Raw genomic sequence first — 18,350 nt, 5'->3', positions numbered from 1 at the left:
CCTCTGCTGGCTACCTCATTACACTGCCTGTCTTTAACCTAAGGTCCTAATCTGACACCGGCCTGCTGTGCCTGAGCCAAGACCCTGCGATCTGTGAGTCAGGTAACTGCTAATGCAGAAAATGATTTGTACAGTTACCCTGCGATGTGATTCAGGGGTTCACAAGGTGATTCTGTGCTGGACCGGCGCACTACTGAGGACAAAACAATTGAACTGCGCGTCGATGGGAGCGGACTCTGTGGCTTAGAATCTGTGCCTTAGACTGGAAGGTTGCCGGTTCAAATCCCGCAGCCGGCAGAGGAATCCTACTCCGTTGGGCCCCTGAGCAAGGCCCTCAACCCCAACTGCTCCAGGGGTGCTGTACAATGGGCTGACCCTGCGCTCTGACCCGCAGCTTCTCTCTCCCTGTCTGTGTGTCTCATGGCGAGCAAGCTGGGGTATGCGAAAAGATGAATTACTAATGCAAGAAATTGTATAGGGCTAATAAAGCAACATTATCATTATCATTAGATGTGAGGGGGAGTTTAACCACCATTCGCTCTGGTACAGTTTTGTTTGCAGTCAGGTTTGTCCTGCCCGGGCTATTTCCTATGTGCGAGCATTATTAGATTAGGAGAAATTAGATGTAGAAGACCGTTACATTTTTTAACAAGGAAGGACAAGACATATAAAATGGTTTTCCCTATTTTCCCCCTATTATTCCAAAACTGTGACTTCTGGAGGGGAAATAAAACTCCCTTCTTCCATAGTCATTATAGCATTGAGAGGACCCAGTGCCCTGCTTTTGCCCTGTTTGCCTGGGGAGTGTGTGGTCTAACATTACAGAATCAGTCTCACTCACAGACAAATGCACTTCAAGTTTAAGACGGGTGTTTGCTTGCTCTTTGAAGATTTCAAAAGCAAGAAAATAAATAGGGGTCTTTAAAATGCCTTGCGTCTAAAATATGAGCCGACGGTACCAACCTTGTAGCATAATCATGGAGGCCAAAGATGTCCTGGGCCCGGTCAGTGCTGAGAGATACGGTGTTGGTGAATAAAGATACCGTGGTATTGTTCAGAAGGTGAGGTCCACTTAGACTGAGGAGAAATTTTACAATTTTTCACAGGACAGTCCTCATAAAAAACAGTACATTTGTGAGTGATGTAATACTGCATTTTGTTCATGTAAACTGATTAGAGTAAAAGGACTCCTCACCTATAATTTGTTAAAGGACAACACGTGGCATGACTAGCTTTGTCTCTGAGGCGTAAACGTGTGGCCATACACAGATTGGTGCTTCCGCATCCTCTGGGTTGAACAAGAATCATCGGGCAGCGGTTTGCACTTTTTGCAGGGTTTGGGGAAGCCTGTCTTTCAACAGGGTCCCTGAACATTAACTGCTTAAGTAGTCTTCCTGCATGTGCTTTGCAGAGCTGGGGAATGTCACGCTCTGAAATCCGGGGATTTCTTTAAGCAGTATAGAATCAAGAAACAGAAGTGGCGCTCTGCTTGGATCAAAAGGGCACACGGCTCTTAAAGAAATAGCGGGCAGCAGGCTGTTCGAATTGCAGAGGCCGCAGTTGGTCGCAGCTGTAACACAACTTCAGCTCGTCAGCTGCAGGCTGGAACACTCCTCGTCTGCAGCAGCATTCAGCGATGTTGTCGGGCAGTGCCATCGACCCGATTAGTACTTTCACTGAGGGCCCGATGGGTTTAAAACCTTCGGCTTTCGAACAGAGTCCGAAGCTCTGTGGATTTAGCCTTATCCTCTGCTGCAAATTTCAGCTGACCCTCCCTATCCCCCCTGCTTCGGCAAAAACTGTACCTGGTGTAGTATCAGGTTCTTCCTTTTGCAGGTGTGGATAGCACTGGATATACTTGGTGCAAAAGGGATCTGCATTAAACCACAAAATCCCCCATAGAATAACACACACAAAATACAACTGCATTCCCACATTGGTTTGTCACTGACTCCTGTTTCAGTGTTTTTCATCTACTTTGTTAATGGTACCCTAAAACCCATCAAACGTCAAACTTTAAATTTTTCAATCTAAAACTCACTGAACTATGTCTGACTCAACATTTTTATGTCCTAAGCCAGCCAATAGCGTTATACAGTTGTACACCTCTTTGTTGAATCGCAAATTTAACAAAAATGTTTTAGATGCTCTTTGCTATATTGCTGTGGTGCATCCATCCATTTTCAAACCGGTTTATCCAACAGAGGGTCACTGGGGAGCCGGAGCCTATCCCAGCAAGCAACGGGCGCAAGGCAGGATACCCCCTGGCCGGGACACCAGTCCATCGCAGGGCACACACAGACACACACACTAGCACCAGGGCCGATTTTCCCAGAAGCCAATTAAAACCACCAGCAGGTCTTTGGACTATGGGAGGAAACCCACCTGAATGCTGGGAGAACATGCAAACTCCACCTAGACAGCACCCCAGATTCGGAATTGAACCCAGGGCCCTAGAGCTGCGAGGCAGCAATGCTAACTACTGCCGTCTTGTTGTGGTACATTCTTGATATTTTTACTGTGGTTTCGTGTTTGATCGTGTTCCCTAATTAAAATATCGAATTAACAATTAGCATATATTTGAACTATTTGTGCTAAAGTATCTGCAGTTGAATCAGCTGTGTTGAGGGGGTTAAACCCAACGGGTTCTTTAACAATGTTTGCTTGTCCATCTGTCCAGGTGAGTTTTGAAATGTCACCTTTTGTCACCATCCTGGACAACAGCTGTTTCATGTCTTGGTAGGGTAGTGCAGGAAGGAATATCGCAGTGCTCAGAGTTCTGTACTGTCCTCGCTTCAGGATCTTCAAGATGTGGGTTATTTCTCATCCCTGTTTCTAGAAACTGTGATTACTAAACATAGTCATTATGGTCACGTTAAACATCGTGCCTCGAAGCAACCAATTAATGCTAAATTATAGGATGCCATTACTCTCTTGCTGAGCTGCTTGCTGCGACCTACCTTCTGAGGAAAAATAATACCTCTAAAAAGTTTTATAGTAATCTATTTCTGATCCTGCGTGAATCGTGTGTGCTAGAAATCAAAGACTTTAGGTAGGGCTGCGTTTCTGCATTGCTAGCTACTTGCCAGTTTTTTCTTGTTCGCTCTAGTGCTTGGGCTAATTAATAACACTTAAATCAAGATGAGTTTTCATATCGAAGCTGACGTGATTAATCGGTTCCAGTGGGATTTAGGAATGTGTCCTTTTGTAGAAGGAATTGACACGGCAAGAAGGGTTTGGGTTACAGAGCAAAATTGAACAAAATTAGCTTATCTGTGGGGATAGTTGACTAAATGTTTTGATAAAAGCGTCTATTTCATTGAGTGTTTTTTTTTCTGGAGCAGCCGCATGTTAATACGCCCTAGTTTCAGATAGGCAAATTCCTGATTTTTTAATTCACTGGGAATTGAAAGTGTCGTTCTTCCGGCTGTTTTTCGGCCTGCAAATTTCCACACTGAAATTGATGGCTGTGAAGATCAATAAGGGCGAAAGCAGAAGCTGAGTTGCTTCTGATGAGGAGCCGAGGAGCTGTGCCATTTTTAGCCGCGTGTGCGCTGAATGTCGCATCAGTGATGACGCCGTGACGCCTAAGACATCGTTCACGTACACCCTAGGCAGAGAAATCCCACACAGGCCATTATAAAGAGCCTTACACTCTTCGCGGTTATAGTTTGAGACACCTAAAGGATCCTGTGCTAGGTGACGATGCTTGCTCTTACTAATGTGCCCTCTCGTCTTTGGAAAAAAGTTCCACTTTTGTCTGCAGCCAGGGATGCAAAGCTCTTGGATTGTGAGGTCAGGGTTCCCCTGCAGATTCCGGCATCGAAGACTTTAGCACGACCCCCACCTACTTGTTTACACCCGTGTCTGGTGTGACGCTGGCTGGCGTCTTCTTTTCCTGGTCTCCGCTTCAGCCTCCGGTTTCCAGATCGTGCCGCCGTGCGCCGGCCGCGCGGTAAAAATGGAGCCCCTGAACGCACGAGCCCTGTGAACTTTATTACCGCTGCCGGGCCTGAACAGGGAGGTGTTGAACTAACAGCTTGGCTCCGTGTGGCGCGTTCCCAGCAGTCCAGCCGGGCGGCGGCAGGCGGCTCTTTGTTTGAAGACGTCTCGGAAACGCGTGCCGTCCTGACTCGGCTCTCGCCTTTTTTTTTTTCTTCCCCCGCAGGAGGTTCCTCAGGAAAGCTATGGGAACAGAAGCCAGCCCTCCATGACTCCGGGGAAGCCCAGCCACGAGGACATGAACCTCATACAGCAGGACCGGCCCTCCAGCCTGCCTGTAAGTCCTCGACGCACCGCACGGCAGCCCCTCATTTCCCTCCCATTCACGCGGGCTGGCAGATTCCCACACCGCCCGCGGAAACGCCCTGTGCTGCGTTCGTCTGGCCTGCTTTTTAGGAGAACCTTCCGTCTGAGGAAGGAACTGGCTCTGTCACTGTCGGTCCTCTACCTGGCTGAGTCGAAAGGTTGTGAATTAAGCCTTGGGCCGTGGGTGACCTCATTCACTTCTGCCGTCGGTTACCATTACAGTTATCGCGCAGGCCAGCTACCTTGTCTTGACGGCATTAAACTCTGTTGTTAAAGTTTTGGGATGAAGTTTTTGAAGCGTGCTGAGCTTCGCTCATGAAGGAGACCCTGGAAATTCCTGCCTGGTTCAGCATCCTGTTGGTCAGCGAATCTGAATTTTTAGGGAGGAAGTACGAGTCTTGATTTGAGGCTCACTGAGGCTCGCTCCTTAGTCGACAGGAGGAGCAGAATATTCCTCTGTTGTTTGGTTGGCTTTCCATGCGCTAGGTTCGGTTTTGAAGTGGCGGCTCGTCTTCAGACTCGTTTCTTGAGTTTGTGCCTCTCCCGCGCTCTGGTTTGTGTTCCTCCTAGTGGCACAGCCTTCTCGAAGGTGATGTTTGTGGTGGAGGAAAGAGAAATTGAAATTTGAAAGGATTCAGTTCTCTTGTGTTTTTTTTTTACTTGCCTTCATTTTCCGTGATTTATGATGGCGCAAAACCTGGAGATGTTTTTGGGGCACCTTTTTCTGAGCACATGACGTTGATTCGCGTGGGTCAGAAGTCTCGCTCAGTATTTAGTGCATGGTGATGACTTTGCTCTAAGTTCAGGTCATTTCCCGGGAGAGGGATGGGAAATATGTGAACAGACATATTTCTGCACACATATAATTAGATGATCTTATATTATCACAGACAGCAGCTTCGTATTGTGAGGCCGTTTTCGGCAATCCTAAGATGGGTGGTTCTGTGCTATATGTACAAGCGAGTTTGTACACGGAGCAGAATTAGGCCGTGATCGAATTGCATTTGTCTTCTGTGAAAAGGAGAGTCAGTTGGCAAAAAAGGAAAACAAAAGCATGAAGAGTAGTTTAAAATGTAATTCACACATACAGACAGCAGTTATATAGCTTCATGGAGAGTCCGTGATTCAGGGATTCCCAATCCTGATCATGGACGCCTACACACCTGCTGGTTTTCTTCCAATTAATTACCTCGTTGAAGCCTTAATTGAACTAATAGGTTGCTTAATTGGATTATCTGCAGTTTTTTTTTTTCTACTCAGAAGCATGGGGTTTTACTTGCTGAATGAATGCAGTAGTTGGGAGGGAGCCTCCTACACGTTATAGGAGCGGAAAACACCCCAGACACCGCGGCTCGTCCCGTTCGCGGGCAGACGGAGGGCGGAGGTGTGAAGCGCGCGCGCGCCCGGCTCTGGGAGTGGCTGACCCCCCCGCTGCAGTCCCCGAAGGGCGGAGGCTGCGCTGTGGACGGTCACGGCCCCCGCCCTCGAGACCCCCGACGACCCCCGGGGACGCGAGGACGAGCTGCGCGTGAGATCGGCGCGGGCGGACGGCGCGCACGTGACGCGCGGCGGGCGTTTCCACCCGGTCCGCTGCCTTCGGCCGCAGGGGACCCGGGGGAGTCTCCGAGCGGGACCGCTCCGTTGCTCAGGACGCTTTGAAACCAGAACAGCTTCGTTCTGCGTGCAGGTTAGACGAGGTTTTGCTACAGGAAGCATTGCGCCCAGTAGAGTGTTTTCCCCCTTTATTCGAGGAATGATAAAATCATTAGAAACGTTGGCTCGAGCAGTAATTGAGGCTATATTTTTAAAGCGGAGCGTGACAGCGAAGGTGTACGCTGGGAATTGAAGTTCTGGATCCCGACTCAAACACTAATTTCGTTTAATTAGACTGTAGCCACGTTCGGCGCTCTTGAGATTTCAAGACGGGAGAACAGTCAAGACACTTGTGTTCCGCGCGCCTCTGTCTATGAACCTGGCTCATGAAAGGCTTTTCTAAATTAAAATTGCATTGATGTGTCAGTGCTCATCTACAGTGTGAAAGCCTTGAGTCGCTGGGAGATTGATTTGAAATCAGCTGCTTTAATCCTGGCGCTACCCTGGGGGCCTCTGGATTTTTGGATACCTTCCAGATGTGGGAAGCGTTTGGGGTGGAATTGAATCTGATAGGATTTCTCCTGATCTTAACTAACACCAAAACTGAAATCGACGGGATCTTTTCCTAAAGACAGATAATAGCGTCGCAACTCGGGAACGCCTGTCGCAGACCCAACTCGCGCGGTTTATTCCCCTTTGGCATTAACGTTTAAAAGCCAGATTTGCTGCATGTTGATGAGAGGTGTTAGGCTGCAGTTGTGCTACATCATTACACGGCTTCTTCCGATAGCAGCTGTGTCTCCCGCCGAGAGCCGCCCCTGCCTCCCCTGGGAGGGGTTGGATAAGTAGGGGGACCCTCCAGGGGGCCGTCGCTCCTGCCCCACCGCTCAGATCATCGCAACTGCGCGCCTTGACCTTTCAGAGGAAGCTGCGTGTTCACAGCGGGGCAGCAGCGATATCCCCCCGCGCACGCGCCTGGGCGGCGGTACAGCCCGGGCCGGGGAAGTCCCGTTTTGGCACCCGTTCCATCTCTCCCGTTCCGCGCGGGTCCTGCTCTCTCCCTCTCTGTTCCTGCACCTTGCAGATTACCCTCGGGGGGCCGGCGCCTGTTCACCTGTGGAGAGCAGCCCCTGGGAGTCTGCGAGCTGACGGCGCAGTCAGGCACTCTCCTTTGATGTGCTGCAGGAAGGCGCAGCCCTCCAGCTTAGCGGGGAAGAAAGGGCCACTTGTCAGGGTGGCGCCCCTCCGTAAACTCGCTTTGCTTAGAGAAACTGCGTTTTACCATCGACGCCCGGTCGCCGGTATCTGCGCGGCCGGCCCGCGGCTCATTTTCCTTTCCTCCGTCCTCTCTTTAACGCGTTGCCGCAGGGCGCTACTTGGGAATGAGAGACTCTGAGCTTCCCTGAGCACTTTCTCTTTCACGTGGCCTCCCGGGACGCAGAAAGGCACCAGGGACAGCGAGGCAACAAAGATTGAAATGAGATGTGTGCTTTATGTGGACACCTCTTCCTTGTGTCAGTGTTAATTCTAGAATTGTCCCTCTCGAGGAATGTCTTTTCCATAGGGCCACACAGCTAGTGGGCTCCGTTATTCTTCCAGTGTTGATGCCCGCTGGTAGGCCTTTCTGTTTATAATTCGGATCAAGGCTGCTTCTCACCACACTCGCTGAAGCAGCAGAAAAACACCGGCCTCTACTGTTCAACACTCGTCTCTCGCCGGATCCGGCTGGCAACCCCTAATTCCTCCCATTTCGGCTGATTTGTTGCGAAATACTTAAAATAATTTGGTTTCCCTTTTTGGGTCAAGCAGCTTTAGAGGGAAATTGGTAGTGTGCAGCTAGGCAAAATATTGAGTCTGCAAGCCTTCAATTTGCACTGAACAACACTCCCACCCTGTAGCTTAGGTAGCGTGTCATGCAAGTGTTCTATTTTAAAAAGCTATACTGTAATTTAAGAACAGGAAGGTTCAGTGCCCCACTGAACTCTGTGTAAGGCTGAAAAGACAGGGAGAAGAGGCTTAAAGCCATCAAGATGTAGCTAAGCTTTCTTTGGAGCGCGTTAACCCATCCTCTGGTTAATCAGTTCAGAACTGACCAGGGGAGTTCCAGGGGAATAAAAGAAAAGGCTCGTCTGTGGGTGAGTTGCACCTTTAAGAAGCTCTGTCACAGGGCAGAAATCTCCAAGCCCACAGACAGCCTCAGTCATCCAGACTTAGATTCAGCCTGAATATGGGTGGATATTTGCAGTTTGTTAACATCCATTGTCTGTGTTTTAGCTCTTAACCCCTTTTTTGTCCTGATATTGAGATGGTATAGAGAAAAATGAAACACTGCTATTGATTGTCTTTAAATGCATAATGTGATGCGATGGCAGCTATGAAATCGAACTAGACTTCACTACCTGCCGCTGCGTTTTAATGAAATAGAGATTTTGTTTTCACTTTTGTGTGTATGTGGCAGAGGTACATGAAAATGCTCATTTTGGCAAAGAAAATATTTTAGTGCTTAACAAAATAACTCCGGAAAAGTATGCCTCCTTCCTTCAGGTAAATAAAATAGCTGAACCGTCTAAATGTGCCTGTTGTATGATTTGGTCTTCATCGAGACTTTTGTCTGGTACACTGAACTCTCGGCTCTGGCCGGGATCCAAGTGGAATAACGTGGAAACACTTTTCCTAACTCATCACGGGTAAATTCTCGTGCAGTGTGACAGAAAATTTCATTCACTGAGCTGACCTGAAGCCGGTGTGAACATAACCTTGGACCTATTTTTCTTCCTAGAAACGAAAGATGCTTGTGCCAGATCACACAGGGACACTCTCCTTTTTTGGAGGTGGAATCCTAGCATTATAGTGTGACATTTGATCTTCTATCTCTGCTTTTAAAAAAAAATACTAGCAATGGCTCGTTTCCTCCATTTTCTTCAGTAGAAGAAGCGGGCCTAGTCCTAATTCCTGATTTTACATGTAGTTGTGTGAACGTCTGAGGGAACAGTGATGCCATTTAAGGTCAAAGGTCAGCCTTCACAGGCTCACACAGAGGTTCGTTTGAGATGAATGTATACCCCTCCTCCCCATGCAGGAATGGATCCGGAATTTTCTACCGGAAAAATATAGTTAATGTAATTTCTCGTTTCCTCGAGACCCCATACTGGACAAAGCAGTTTGAAAAATGGATGGCTGGAATTTCATATGGATGTTAATGAAACTTTAGTCTCCAAGGTTTTGGCAATGTTAGGGTTTTTGGCTCATATAGGTTCTAAATATGCATGCAGCCTAGGATGAAAGTGAATAGTGAATGTTATCCAGGTACAAATTAAAATATTTTTAAGGATTAAATAATTGAATGTGTTTTCACTGCCGAGGATGGCGTCCTTCAAAATAAATGATTTATGAAAACAGTTGTAGCCAAAGGCTCTGTAACATCATATCTGTTTGCAGGAAAAGGGAAAGAAAAACTGCATTTGATTAAATTGGCACATTTATATTTTAGTGTTACTGAAAAGAAATCAAAGTTGCCTAAGCCAGAAAACAGGACGTGCATCTTTCCAGGAAGAGTGTAAAAGAGTGAGCCGGTTCCCTTGAACCTCTTTTCAGAAGGTGACTCGATGAAGGTCTCTCATCAAGCACTCGCCGAAAGGCAAAATGTAACAAGTCAGGGAAACTGTTGTGTGTTAGCCTTTCTCATGCTGAAGAAAATGGGCATTCGTGAGCAATTTGAACAGACTGTGACTAACAGGAGTGTCTTCGGGTGAAGCATTTGAACTTCAAATCGGCACATCAGTTGCATTCTTCAGGTGCTAAATCAGAAACGTTATTTTTCCTCAAGCAGGTTGAAACAAAGAACAGTGTAACGTGTTTATGTGAAACCTTCTATTTGGGCAGTGAAGATAAATTGTTACTTGGCTGTCTCTCTCATGCAGCTGACGTAAACCCGTCAGTGGATCACACTCAACATATTTTACCTTTTCAGGTTGACTCCTCATTTAAAAAAAAATAAAAATAAAGAACAGTTTTTTTTAGAAAAAGTCATCAGGCGGCACGCTTGAGGAAGGGAAGGTCTGACAGTGTTGTCCGCTCGCAGAGTGAGTGGGGACTCTCAGGAGAGAAGAGCCTGTAGTTCCTCCAGCCCCTCGGACTGCTGTACTGGACAGGGCGTGTGGGCTCGGGGGGGGAGTTGGCTGTTCCTTGGAAGCAGTGCTCTAGGCTTCCTTACACGATGAAAGTGAAAACTTCGAAATGAGCCCTTCCAGGGAATCGGAAGTGCTAAGTGTTTTCTGGTGAGAAAGCAGAACACTCACGAAGAGGAAAGCATGTGCCAAACTGACGCGCTGTCCCAAAAGGCACGTGTCAACTTGGGCTCTGGGTTTCCCTGGAAATGTGGGAAATTGGACAAATCTGGAGGCGTATGGTAGAAGACCGCGCTAGCGCTGCAACTATGCGACCATCTCAGTTGTGCTAGACGTTTCCGACAAAAAAGTAAACAAGATGCACTAATTTGGGTGCTCTCTCTCAGGAGTACAACAGCTGTGTCGCACCTGGGATTTGAACCCACGACCTTCCAGGTAGGAGTCCAGGATCCTGATTGCTGTGCCCCGCTGGTGCCGCTTGGGCATATTACATCACACAGCTAAATCCATGTTTAGCAGCATTTCATTTTGCTTTCTGTGAAGCGCCCCTCTCAACCTTAAAGTGCATGAGCAAATAGTAACCACACACATTCGTCCGTGGGTATTAAAGTGAGAATGTTCCACAGAGTTCCGCAGCCTCGGGCTACAGGATTTAAACTTGATCACCGGACACAGACTTTAATTCCAGCAGCACAGACACCAGTGATAACCCCTGGGTTTTCTTGCTGCCTCATCAGTGAAGGGGAAATGGCAAAGGTCTGCTTCCCTTGGAGTCAGCGGAGAACCTTGCTTTCCTCTCCGGCGCGTGCTTTGCTGGGAAGCCAACCTTCACCGGGAGCGAGTGGGCCCGGAAGGTGAACTGCTCAGCGGAGCACAGAGGGAGGATCTGTAGGCCCTGCTGCGCCATGTCAGTTAAACTGGGGACGAATGTCAGTCAGGAGAAAGCGCGTCCTTCTTTGTGTGTGTGTGTGGGCAGTGTAAGAGCAGCAACACGGCGGCCCCATCTTCAGCGGCCCGTGTTCAAGGCCTTTGGGATGCGAAGAGCTATTTGAATGTGATGAATTGTTATGATTTACTTCCCTCTGGAAAGAGTGAAGCAGCAGAACTTCCTGGTGTGGGATCCCCTTCTACGAGGGGGTGCACTGGTACAGTCCACCTTATAACCTTCCTGCTTCCCCTGCGTGGCTGAACGAGAATCCCCCGCGAAAGGAGAGCGCAGTGGTACGGTCCACCTTGTAACCTTCCTGGATATTTTTATAATTTATCAGCAGCTGCATATTCTTACCACTCCCTCTGGCTGTTGGAAGTCTGAAATTTCATCTGTCTTTGAAGTTGGGCACACTGTTAGTGTTGCCATGGTGACAGGGTGGTTAATGGCCTCCATTAAAAGATGTTCACGAATACAGCAATACATATTATTAATTCCTATTATTGCTCCTTTTCATTTTTATGTTATTGTCTGTTCCACCTGTTTTGGCACAAAATTACGGTTCTTGGAAGGGCGATGGTTTCCCTTCCTCGTCCTGGAACTGTACAGAGAAGATTCCAACGTTGATTATTTTATTTTCCTTCTTGTTCTCGTGATTTTTTTTATTTTAACCTTCTGTGTTTTAAGCGTGTTTGCTTTCATTTTTAAAAGATGAATAGCCGCTGAATACTGGTCTCAAGATGAAATTGCATGCACTGACAGAGTGCAGGAAATGTAGGTGGATTAATTTCTGTCATATTTTTCTTTAATTCTTTAATTGTCTCTTTAGTTTTGTTACTATATTTGTTTTCGGCTCACACTGTCTGTACTAATACACAATTAGGATGGACTATATCATTCGGTGGTCTGTTTTTGCAAGTGCATCAGGCTCCATGGCTGGGTTTCCTTTGGCAGTGTTTTCGTCTTCGTCAGGTGTTTGAAGACATGAAGTAGGAAGTGCTACTTCGTCTAGCAGAAACCAGTTTGGAATCCCTCTGAGAAACAGTGAAATGTGCCATTGTTATGTTTACAGCATGCAAATGCTGTCTTTAAGAACGTGAGGAAGGTGGCGAAAGAAAGGTGACAACCGCCCCTGCTGCCTGTTGAGTCAGTAGTTAACACATCCTGGGTGTCCTTCAACCGTTTCTTGAAAGTGAGGGTCAGATGGTTGGTCTCAGCTGCACGGCTGCATAGCTGCTTCTATAGTCCAGCAACCCCTTGTGTGATGAGGTGCCTCCTGTGTATTTCTGTTCTTAATACACTTCTGCACAGTTTCCATGTGCCTCCTCTTTCTGTTCTTAATACACTTCTGCACAGTTTCCATGTGCCTCCTCTTTCTGTTCTTAATACACTTCTGCACAGTTTCCATGTGCCTCCTCTCTCTGTTCTTAATACACTTCTGTACAGTTTCCATGTGCCTCCTCTCTCTGTTCTTAATACACTTCTGTACAGTTTCCATGTGCCTCCTCTCTCTGTTCTTAATACACTTCTGTACAGTTTCCACGTGCCTCCTCTCTCTGTTCTTAATACACTTCTGCACTGTTTCCATGTGCCTCCTCTCTCTGCTCTTAATACACTTCTGCACAGTTTCCATGTGCCTCCTCTCTCTGTTCTTAATACACTTCTGCACTGTTTACTCGTGCCTCCTCTCTCTGTTCTTAATACACTTCTGCACTGTTTCCTCGTGCCTCCTCTCTCTGCTCTTAATACACTTCTGCACAGTTTCCATGTGCCTCCTCTCTCTGCTCTTAATACACTTCTGCACAGTTTCCATGTGCCTCCTCTCTCTGTTCTTAATACACTTCTGCACTGTTTACTCGTGCCTCCTCTCTCTGTTCTTAATACACTTCTGCACTGTTTCCTCGTGCCTCCTCTTTGACGAATCCACCTCGGGTTTGTATAATTTGTAGAATTTAACACTACACTATATATCCTAGTATTTTGTTTGCCTTTTATATTTCTTCCCCATGTGTCCAGAGGATGCAAATGATGAGTCAACATACAAACCGAGTCTTTTTCATTCTGAGACTCTTCTAGGTTAAACTTTCCCATTGCAGGTTTGCACAATTGAATTATACTGAAGGAAGGCAATAGATCAGGGAGAGACAGAGGAAATGTGCAACTGGAATGACGTAACCTAATGTCTCTAAAGACAAGCTGGATCCATTCATTCGCCTTTACTAAACTTCATCGCTGATGAAGACTGCTCAGCAAGACTGCTAGATTCACTGTATATTTTGTTAGGCTGTATAATTTTGAACAAGTAATAGGTTTGTTCCATGCTGAAAAGAGAAGCTTCTTCACACCTGAAGGAGGCTTCACGGCCGAAACGTTGTGTTGTCTCTCTTCTCTTTTCAGCATGGAGTAAACCTATTACTTGTTCCTCTGCAGCCTGTGAATGCTGACGCAGATCCCCTCCTGAGCTGCTTTTGCCACTCTGTGTTTAAAGTGGGACTGTTGCGATCAGGCTGTTCTTTGAGATGATCAGTCAACGAAGGAGTCGATTGGAGATCTTTTTGTTTTGGGCTGCGTTTAGAACTGGCGCAAGTCGGCGTCATGTCAAGTTGAAGCAAGATAAAGCAGAAGGGCTCAGAATATCCCTTGGCACCAGGCCTCCCACAGAATCTCCAGCAACAATGTGCATTAAACAACTGTGCGATGAACAGGAAGTCTGCGCCCTCAGGCCAGCCTGACACAGCAGATGCTGGACTGGTGCTGTCTGGACAGCTGGCTCGAATGACACCTATTTGGGGTGTTGCTGGGCACGGGGCTTCATGAGCGGGCAGATATTGGCCGCGCAGCTCTGCGAGTGAATTCAGTCATTAGGACTAAATGTGACGGAACGCCGCAAAACAGCAGAACGCCCTGAAGGATTTCTCACGCGGTTATGCGCAGGTGAAATGGGTCTGAAATAGATCTGAATTCGAGAGTGTGTTCCCCTTGTTCATGGCCGGACAACTTTGCTAGCCTGCTTAGATTGACACTGAGAGAGAGTCGTCTTCAACATGACCCAGCACACAAAATGCATGATGCATGATGGTAATGAATGTGAACAGGATGTTGCAGTGTGATGGGACGGTACATTTGCGATGGTCAACAGTGTACTGGGGGGCAAAAGAGGCTGTACTGCACACACTGGAGGTAGCAGCAAGAACAGTAAAGGGGCTATGTCAGGTTGAATGGGAACAAGCACCAAGATAAAGCTATAAACTTACAGCCTGCTTATACTGTAGGTGACAGAATTACTTGGAGGGACTACAAATGCTGTAATACCCTCAGTGTCTTATTTCCAAGCACAGATGGCGTTTTCAGGCAACAATCCTGCTTTTATTACATGATTCAAAAGTGGGCTGAACGATGACTGGACTGATAGAGTCAGCGACTGGCCAACTTTTCATGGAGAAAATTGACATTCCCACTGGAAACCCTTGACTCAAGTTATTCCTTTGCATTCCCGCCGAAAAACATAAAGCTGTACGAGAGCAGATGCCGACTCTTCGGACACGAATGGTAAAAACGAGGCCTATGGTGAGGGCCCCAAGTCCAACCCCCCATAAAGACAAACGCTCTGAAGCTACTGCCAGCACTCAAGACTTCAGTAAACTAAATTCGGCAGTGGTGACTGAGTTAACGGTGCACAGATCACTGCTTGAGCCGGGTGATAAAATTGTTTTTATTCGCTCTATGGAAAGGTCTGTTTTGTTCTTCAAGCAGATTCTGCTTTCCAGTTTCTCTCATTTGGTTTTTCTGATTTTGACCTTTTTTTTTCCACTGCTTTAAATGAAGAAAAAAAAAGTTGTACATTTGTGGACGTTTGTGGCTCTATCCACATTTTTATGTATACAAACTGAAGGGTCTTTTCAGAAAAGCGCGCGTATGTCCCTCTGTAGAGTCTGAAGGAATATTCACTGTAGACAGTAGCTTGAATTTGGGGGGACAAATTATAGTAACATATCAAAATGAAATTGCTTGCAGTTCTTTTTCTGCCAGTCCTAAATAGGAGCAGAGACTTTTGCACAGCAGGGTGCTAAGTTAGATTCACACGTTACCAGCCTCTTCAAAAGTGCCGTTTTGATGCTTTGAGCTTTTAACATTCCTTTGACTAATGGAATATTTATTGCATTGGAGGGTGTGGGTAGAGTAGGCCTGTGGAAAGGAGTCAAAATGGAAAACTGCCTTCTGATTGGTCTCTACCCAGTTTATGTTCTTGGCCTCTAAGAAATCATGGAGAGATACAGAGAGGAAAATAGTATTCCATTAATGCAAATCCTGTTTGGGAAGACTCTGGCGCCAATCTGCTTTTCCCCTAAGTAGCGCGGGTATACATTTTTCATGAATGCTGAGCGAGAATTAGTTGGATTGCCTTCACAAATCGCTCTTCAGTTCGGTGTGCTTACCACTGATCTCCTTCAGAGAAGAGCTGCCCCTGGTGATCATTGGCAAACTTTTATTTCCACATACCTACAGGGCCACAGGCTCCCAGATGATCTTTGAATTGAAACATAAATCTAACAAGCTGGCCTCGCAGTTCCACTCGCTGCATCATAACTGTGTTGGGGCTCTGAGTCCGTGAAAACCCAGACAAGGAGGCTCTGCATTTTCTGAGAGCCGTGCTTCAGCATCACAGCTTAGCAGTGATCTTCACAGCAGCATTCCAATGTCAAATCTCACCGAGTGGCTGTGCATTGTTTGATCGAAGTGCCTGTAGAAATAATAATCTGAGAAAATGCAAATGCAGTCTGTGGAGAGAGTACAGCAGGCCTTGATAATGGTTACAGGTGATTATTGTGAACGCTTTTTTAATCCCTCTTTTGTTGTGTTTTGAAACAGATTACCATTTTGGTATGTGCTACAAAATTACCTATGTCTTAAGCCCAGAAACTAGCTGAAGGGTGAAACCTGTTAAGGAAGATCATCTCCAGCTTCCGTTAAATATTTTTGTAAATGTATTTAGACAATGGACGAAATAGTTACTTAAGATTGCACTACCAGAAAAATCTTATATCTAGCCCTGGTGTGTTACGAATGGAGTAATAGCAGACTACAACTACATGTATTGATTCTGGCAGCATGTCCTAATAAGGCAAAAACAGCCGTCTTGTTTTGTTGGGTTGTACTTTTATGTTATCACTGGATTGAAATAAACAGAGTATGTGATTTTTCAAGGCATTGTCAGTTCACATTTTCCTGGTCTTAGGTGTGGTATTAAGCAGTGGTGGTAAAGTGGGTGAATAATACATTCTGCTGGTAAAGAGTCTTTGTTGATCTAAGAAGAGAGCACTTAAAGGATGTCTGGCTGTTTTCATGATTATAAGAGCACTCAGGTCTGCTTTGTTCAGGCTGGCAGTGGGTTTTCAGCTGGGAGTTTGCTGCCAATTGATATAGCTCCCCACACCCTCTCCCTGTCCCTTTCCCTCAAACTAAAAGACAAAATTAAAAAAGGAACCAAAGACCAAAGAGACCGGAAAGTTTGCTTTTTCAAGCCTAAATCATGAAAAAGAGCTGCTGAAGTTTGTTCCAGCATTCAGCAGAAACATGCAGAGGCGCAGGATAGATGGCTGAACAAAGAGGCCTTTTTAAAACAAAATCAAGCCTGGCTGTTGACTGGCTTCTCTGCGAATGGATTCATCAGTGGCGTTGCCTGACGGTGGCTGTTTGATGAAGAAACGTGTACATGTCGTCTCTGTTACACACCGGACAGCTCCTGTCATTTTATGAGTAGCTGTGGTGGTTGGGTTTCGAAAGTGTTTGTTAACAGCGCGATCGTTGGTGTGGAAATAATGTTTATATTTTTTGTGTTTGGTCTTCTCAGGAATGTCTGTGTTCAATAAACACGTGAATTTGTTGTAACCGGCTGTCTTGCGCGGGGCTGGTGGCGGGTGCTATGTATGTAGTGTATTTGGCAGTCTTGACCAATCTTGGCAGGAGTTTTCACTGTATTTAGACACAATGGCACCATGACGTGGAGGCCTGTCCCGAACATGCTCTCAATAGGCCGAGGAGGAGGCTGTTTAGTTTGTGTGGCCTGGCGCTCTGTATCTGTGCCGCGTTGACAGACTGATCCCTGGGCTTTTCGTCTTTTAGCAGGCTTCAGCTTTTTCCTGAAACAGTGAGATTTATCTGTCCTAACCCTGCTTACTAAACTCCTCGAGATTACTAAACAGCGTAAGAGTCTCTGTTTCCAGCTCCAGAAAAGACGTCAGTGCCGGCTCGGTCTTTCCAGTGAAGTGGGAACCAGGAATGAACTCTGCCAGGCCAGTGCTGCCTCATGCCTGATGAACTTTGTCAGTGCCCTCAGGCCTTGCATCATGGGAAATTGCTAGTACACCTTCGTCAACACGGAGTGTGATCTACCACGAGTATTATTATATCTCTAGTAAAGGAAAATTGCACTCTTAATAAAATTATGGATTTAATCTCAAGTGAATAGTATTTTTGTCTGGTTAATGTGACTGAATTGCTGAAGTACTTTTAATCAATGCTAATCATTCAATGCAAATTACAGTAGTTGTGGTTTGTATTTATGAGTGTCCATTTCAGGGCACCATCCCACATCCATCCACCTTTGTTAAAAACAAAACAACACACTTAGTGCAGTTGAAAGGGAGCTACAGCCACTAGCCTGAATTTAATGAAGTCCTGTTTTGTGTTTTGGACACCTCAGTTTACGTTTTTAAAAAAATGGGGTGGGAAAAAAGGCAGTCAAAGAGGTTACTCCCCACTGCTGCAATCTTAGACAGTCCCTGTCCTGCTGGTTTAAGTGGCCCTTCTTTCAGGTAGCTGGAAGAAAACTTTGTAGTGGTAGCAAAGGAATTTCAAATAAATCAAAATTAAACAAGCCCGTACTTAAACTGTCATTTCTTAGAACACAAAAACGCATAGCAACGCACCCCTTTATTTAAATGATGGATAAAAGGTTTTGACAGTCTGATTTTTTTTGGGGGGGGGGTTCAGAATCTTATTTGATTATTTGATTTGGAGGTGCTGATGTATTACTGTTTCAAGTTCGATTTTAATCATGCGCATTTCATGCAAATGAAACTGCGTTTTAAATAGAAGGCAGAGGAGCTCCTGCACGCTCTCCGAGTGTCAGACTTAATCCCCGAACTTCTGTGAAATTCGATATGATGTAAAACTTTCAAGGTTCGGCGTTCGACACGTTTAAACTGTAATCAAATTGGCTTCGTTTGCAGTCTGAATATATACATGAGGCAGTTAATACGCACAACTGGAGTATTAATGTATAATGGCACGGCAACACTTTTGGAGGGCGCAACAATAAATCATACGCTATCACTGAACCGATTAAAAAATGCATGCTTTGAACAGCAATTTTTAAATCTTTTAAGTAGCAT

The 18,350-nt window shown here is 46.1% G+C and overlaps 1 protein-coding gene across 5 annotated transcripts in view; it reads left to right on the top strand.

The window, feature by feature from the left end:
* The window catches only part of arid1b (AT-rich interaction domain 1B), a 238,150-nt gene that overhangs the window by 68,840 nt on the left and 150,960 nt on the right, over window positions 1–18,350 (top strand). For all 5 annotated transcript variants that reach the window (XM_088626617.1, XM_088626616.1, XM_088626619.1 and 2 more), the window contains one exon: window positions 4,169–4,279. In XM_088626617.1, the coding sequence (XP_088482743.1) occupies window positions 4,169–4,279 (111 nt within the window). The remainder of the gene's footprint in view (window positions 1–4,168; window positions 4,280–18,350) is intronic.

This window comes from Lepisosteus platostomus, chromosome 3, assembly GCF_059453375.1.
Source record: "Lepisosteus platostomus isolate fLepPlt1 chromosome 3, fLepPlt1.hap1, whole genome shotgun sequence".
NCBI lineage: Eukaryota > Metazoa > Chordata > Actinopteri > Semionotiformes > Lepisosteidae > Lepisosteus > Lepisosteus platostomus.
This window is presented reverse-complemented; position numbering and strand designations above follow the sequence as displayed.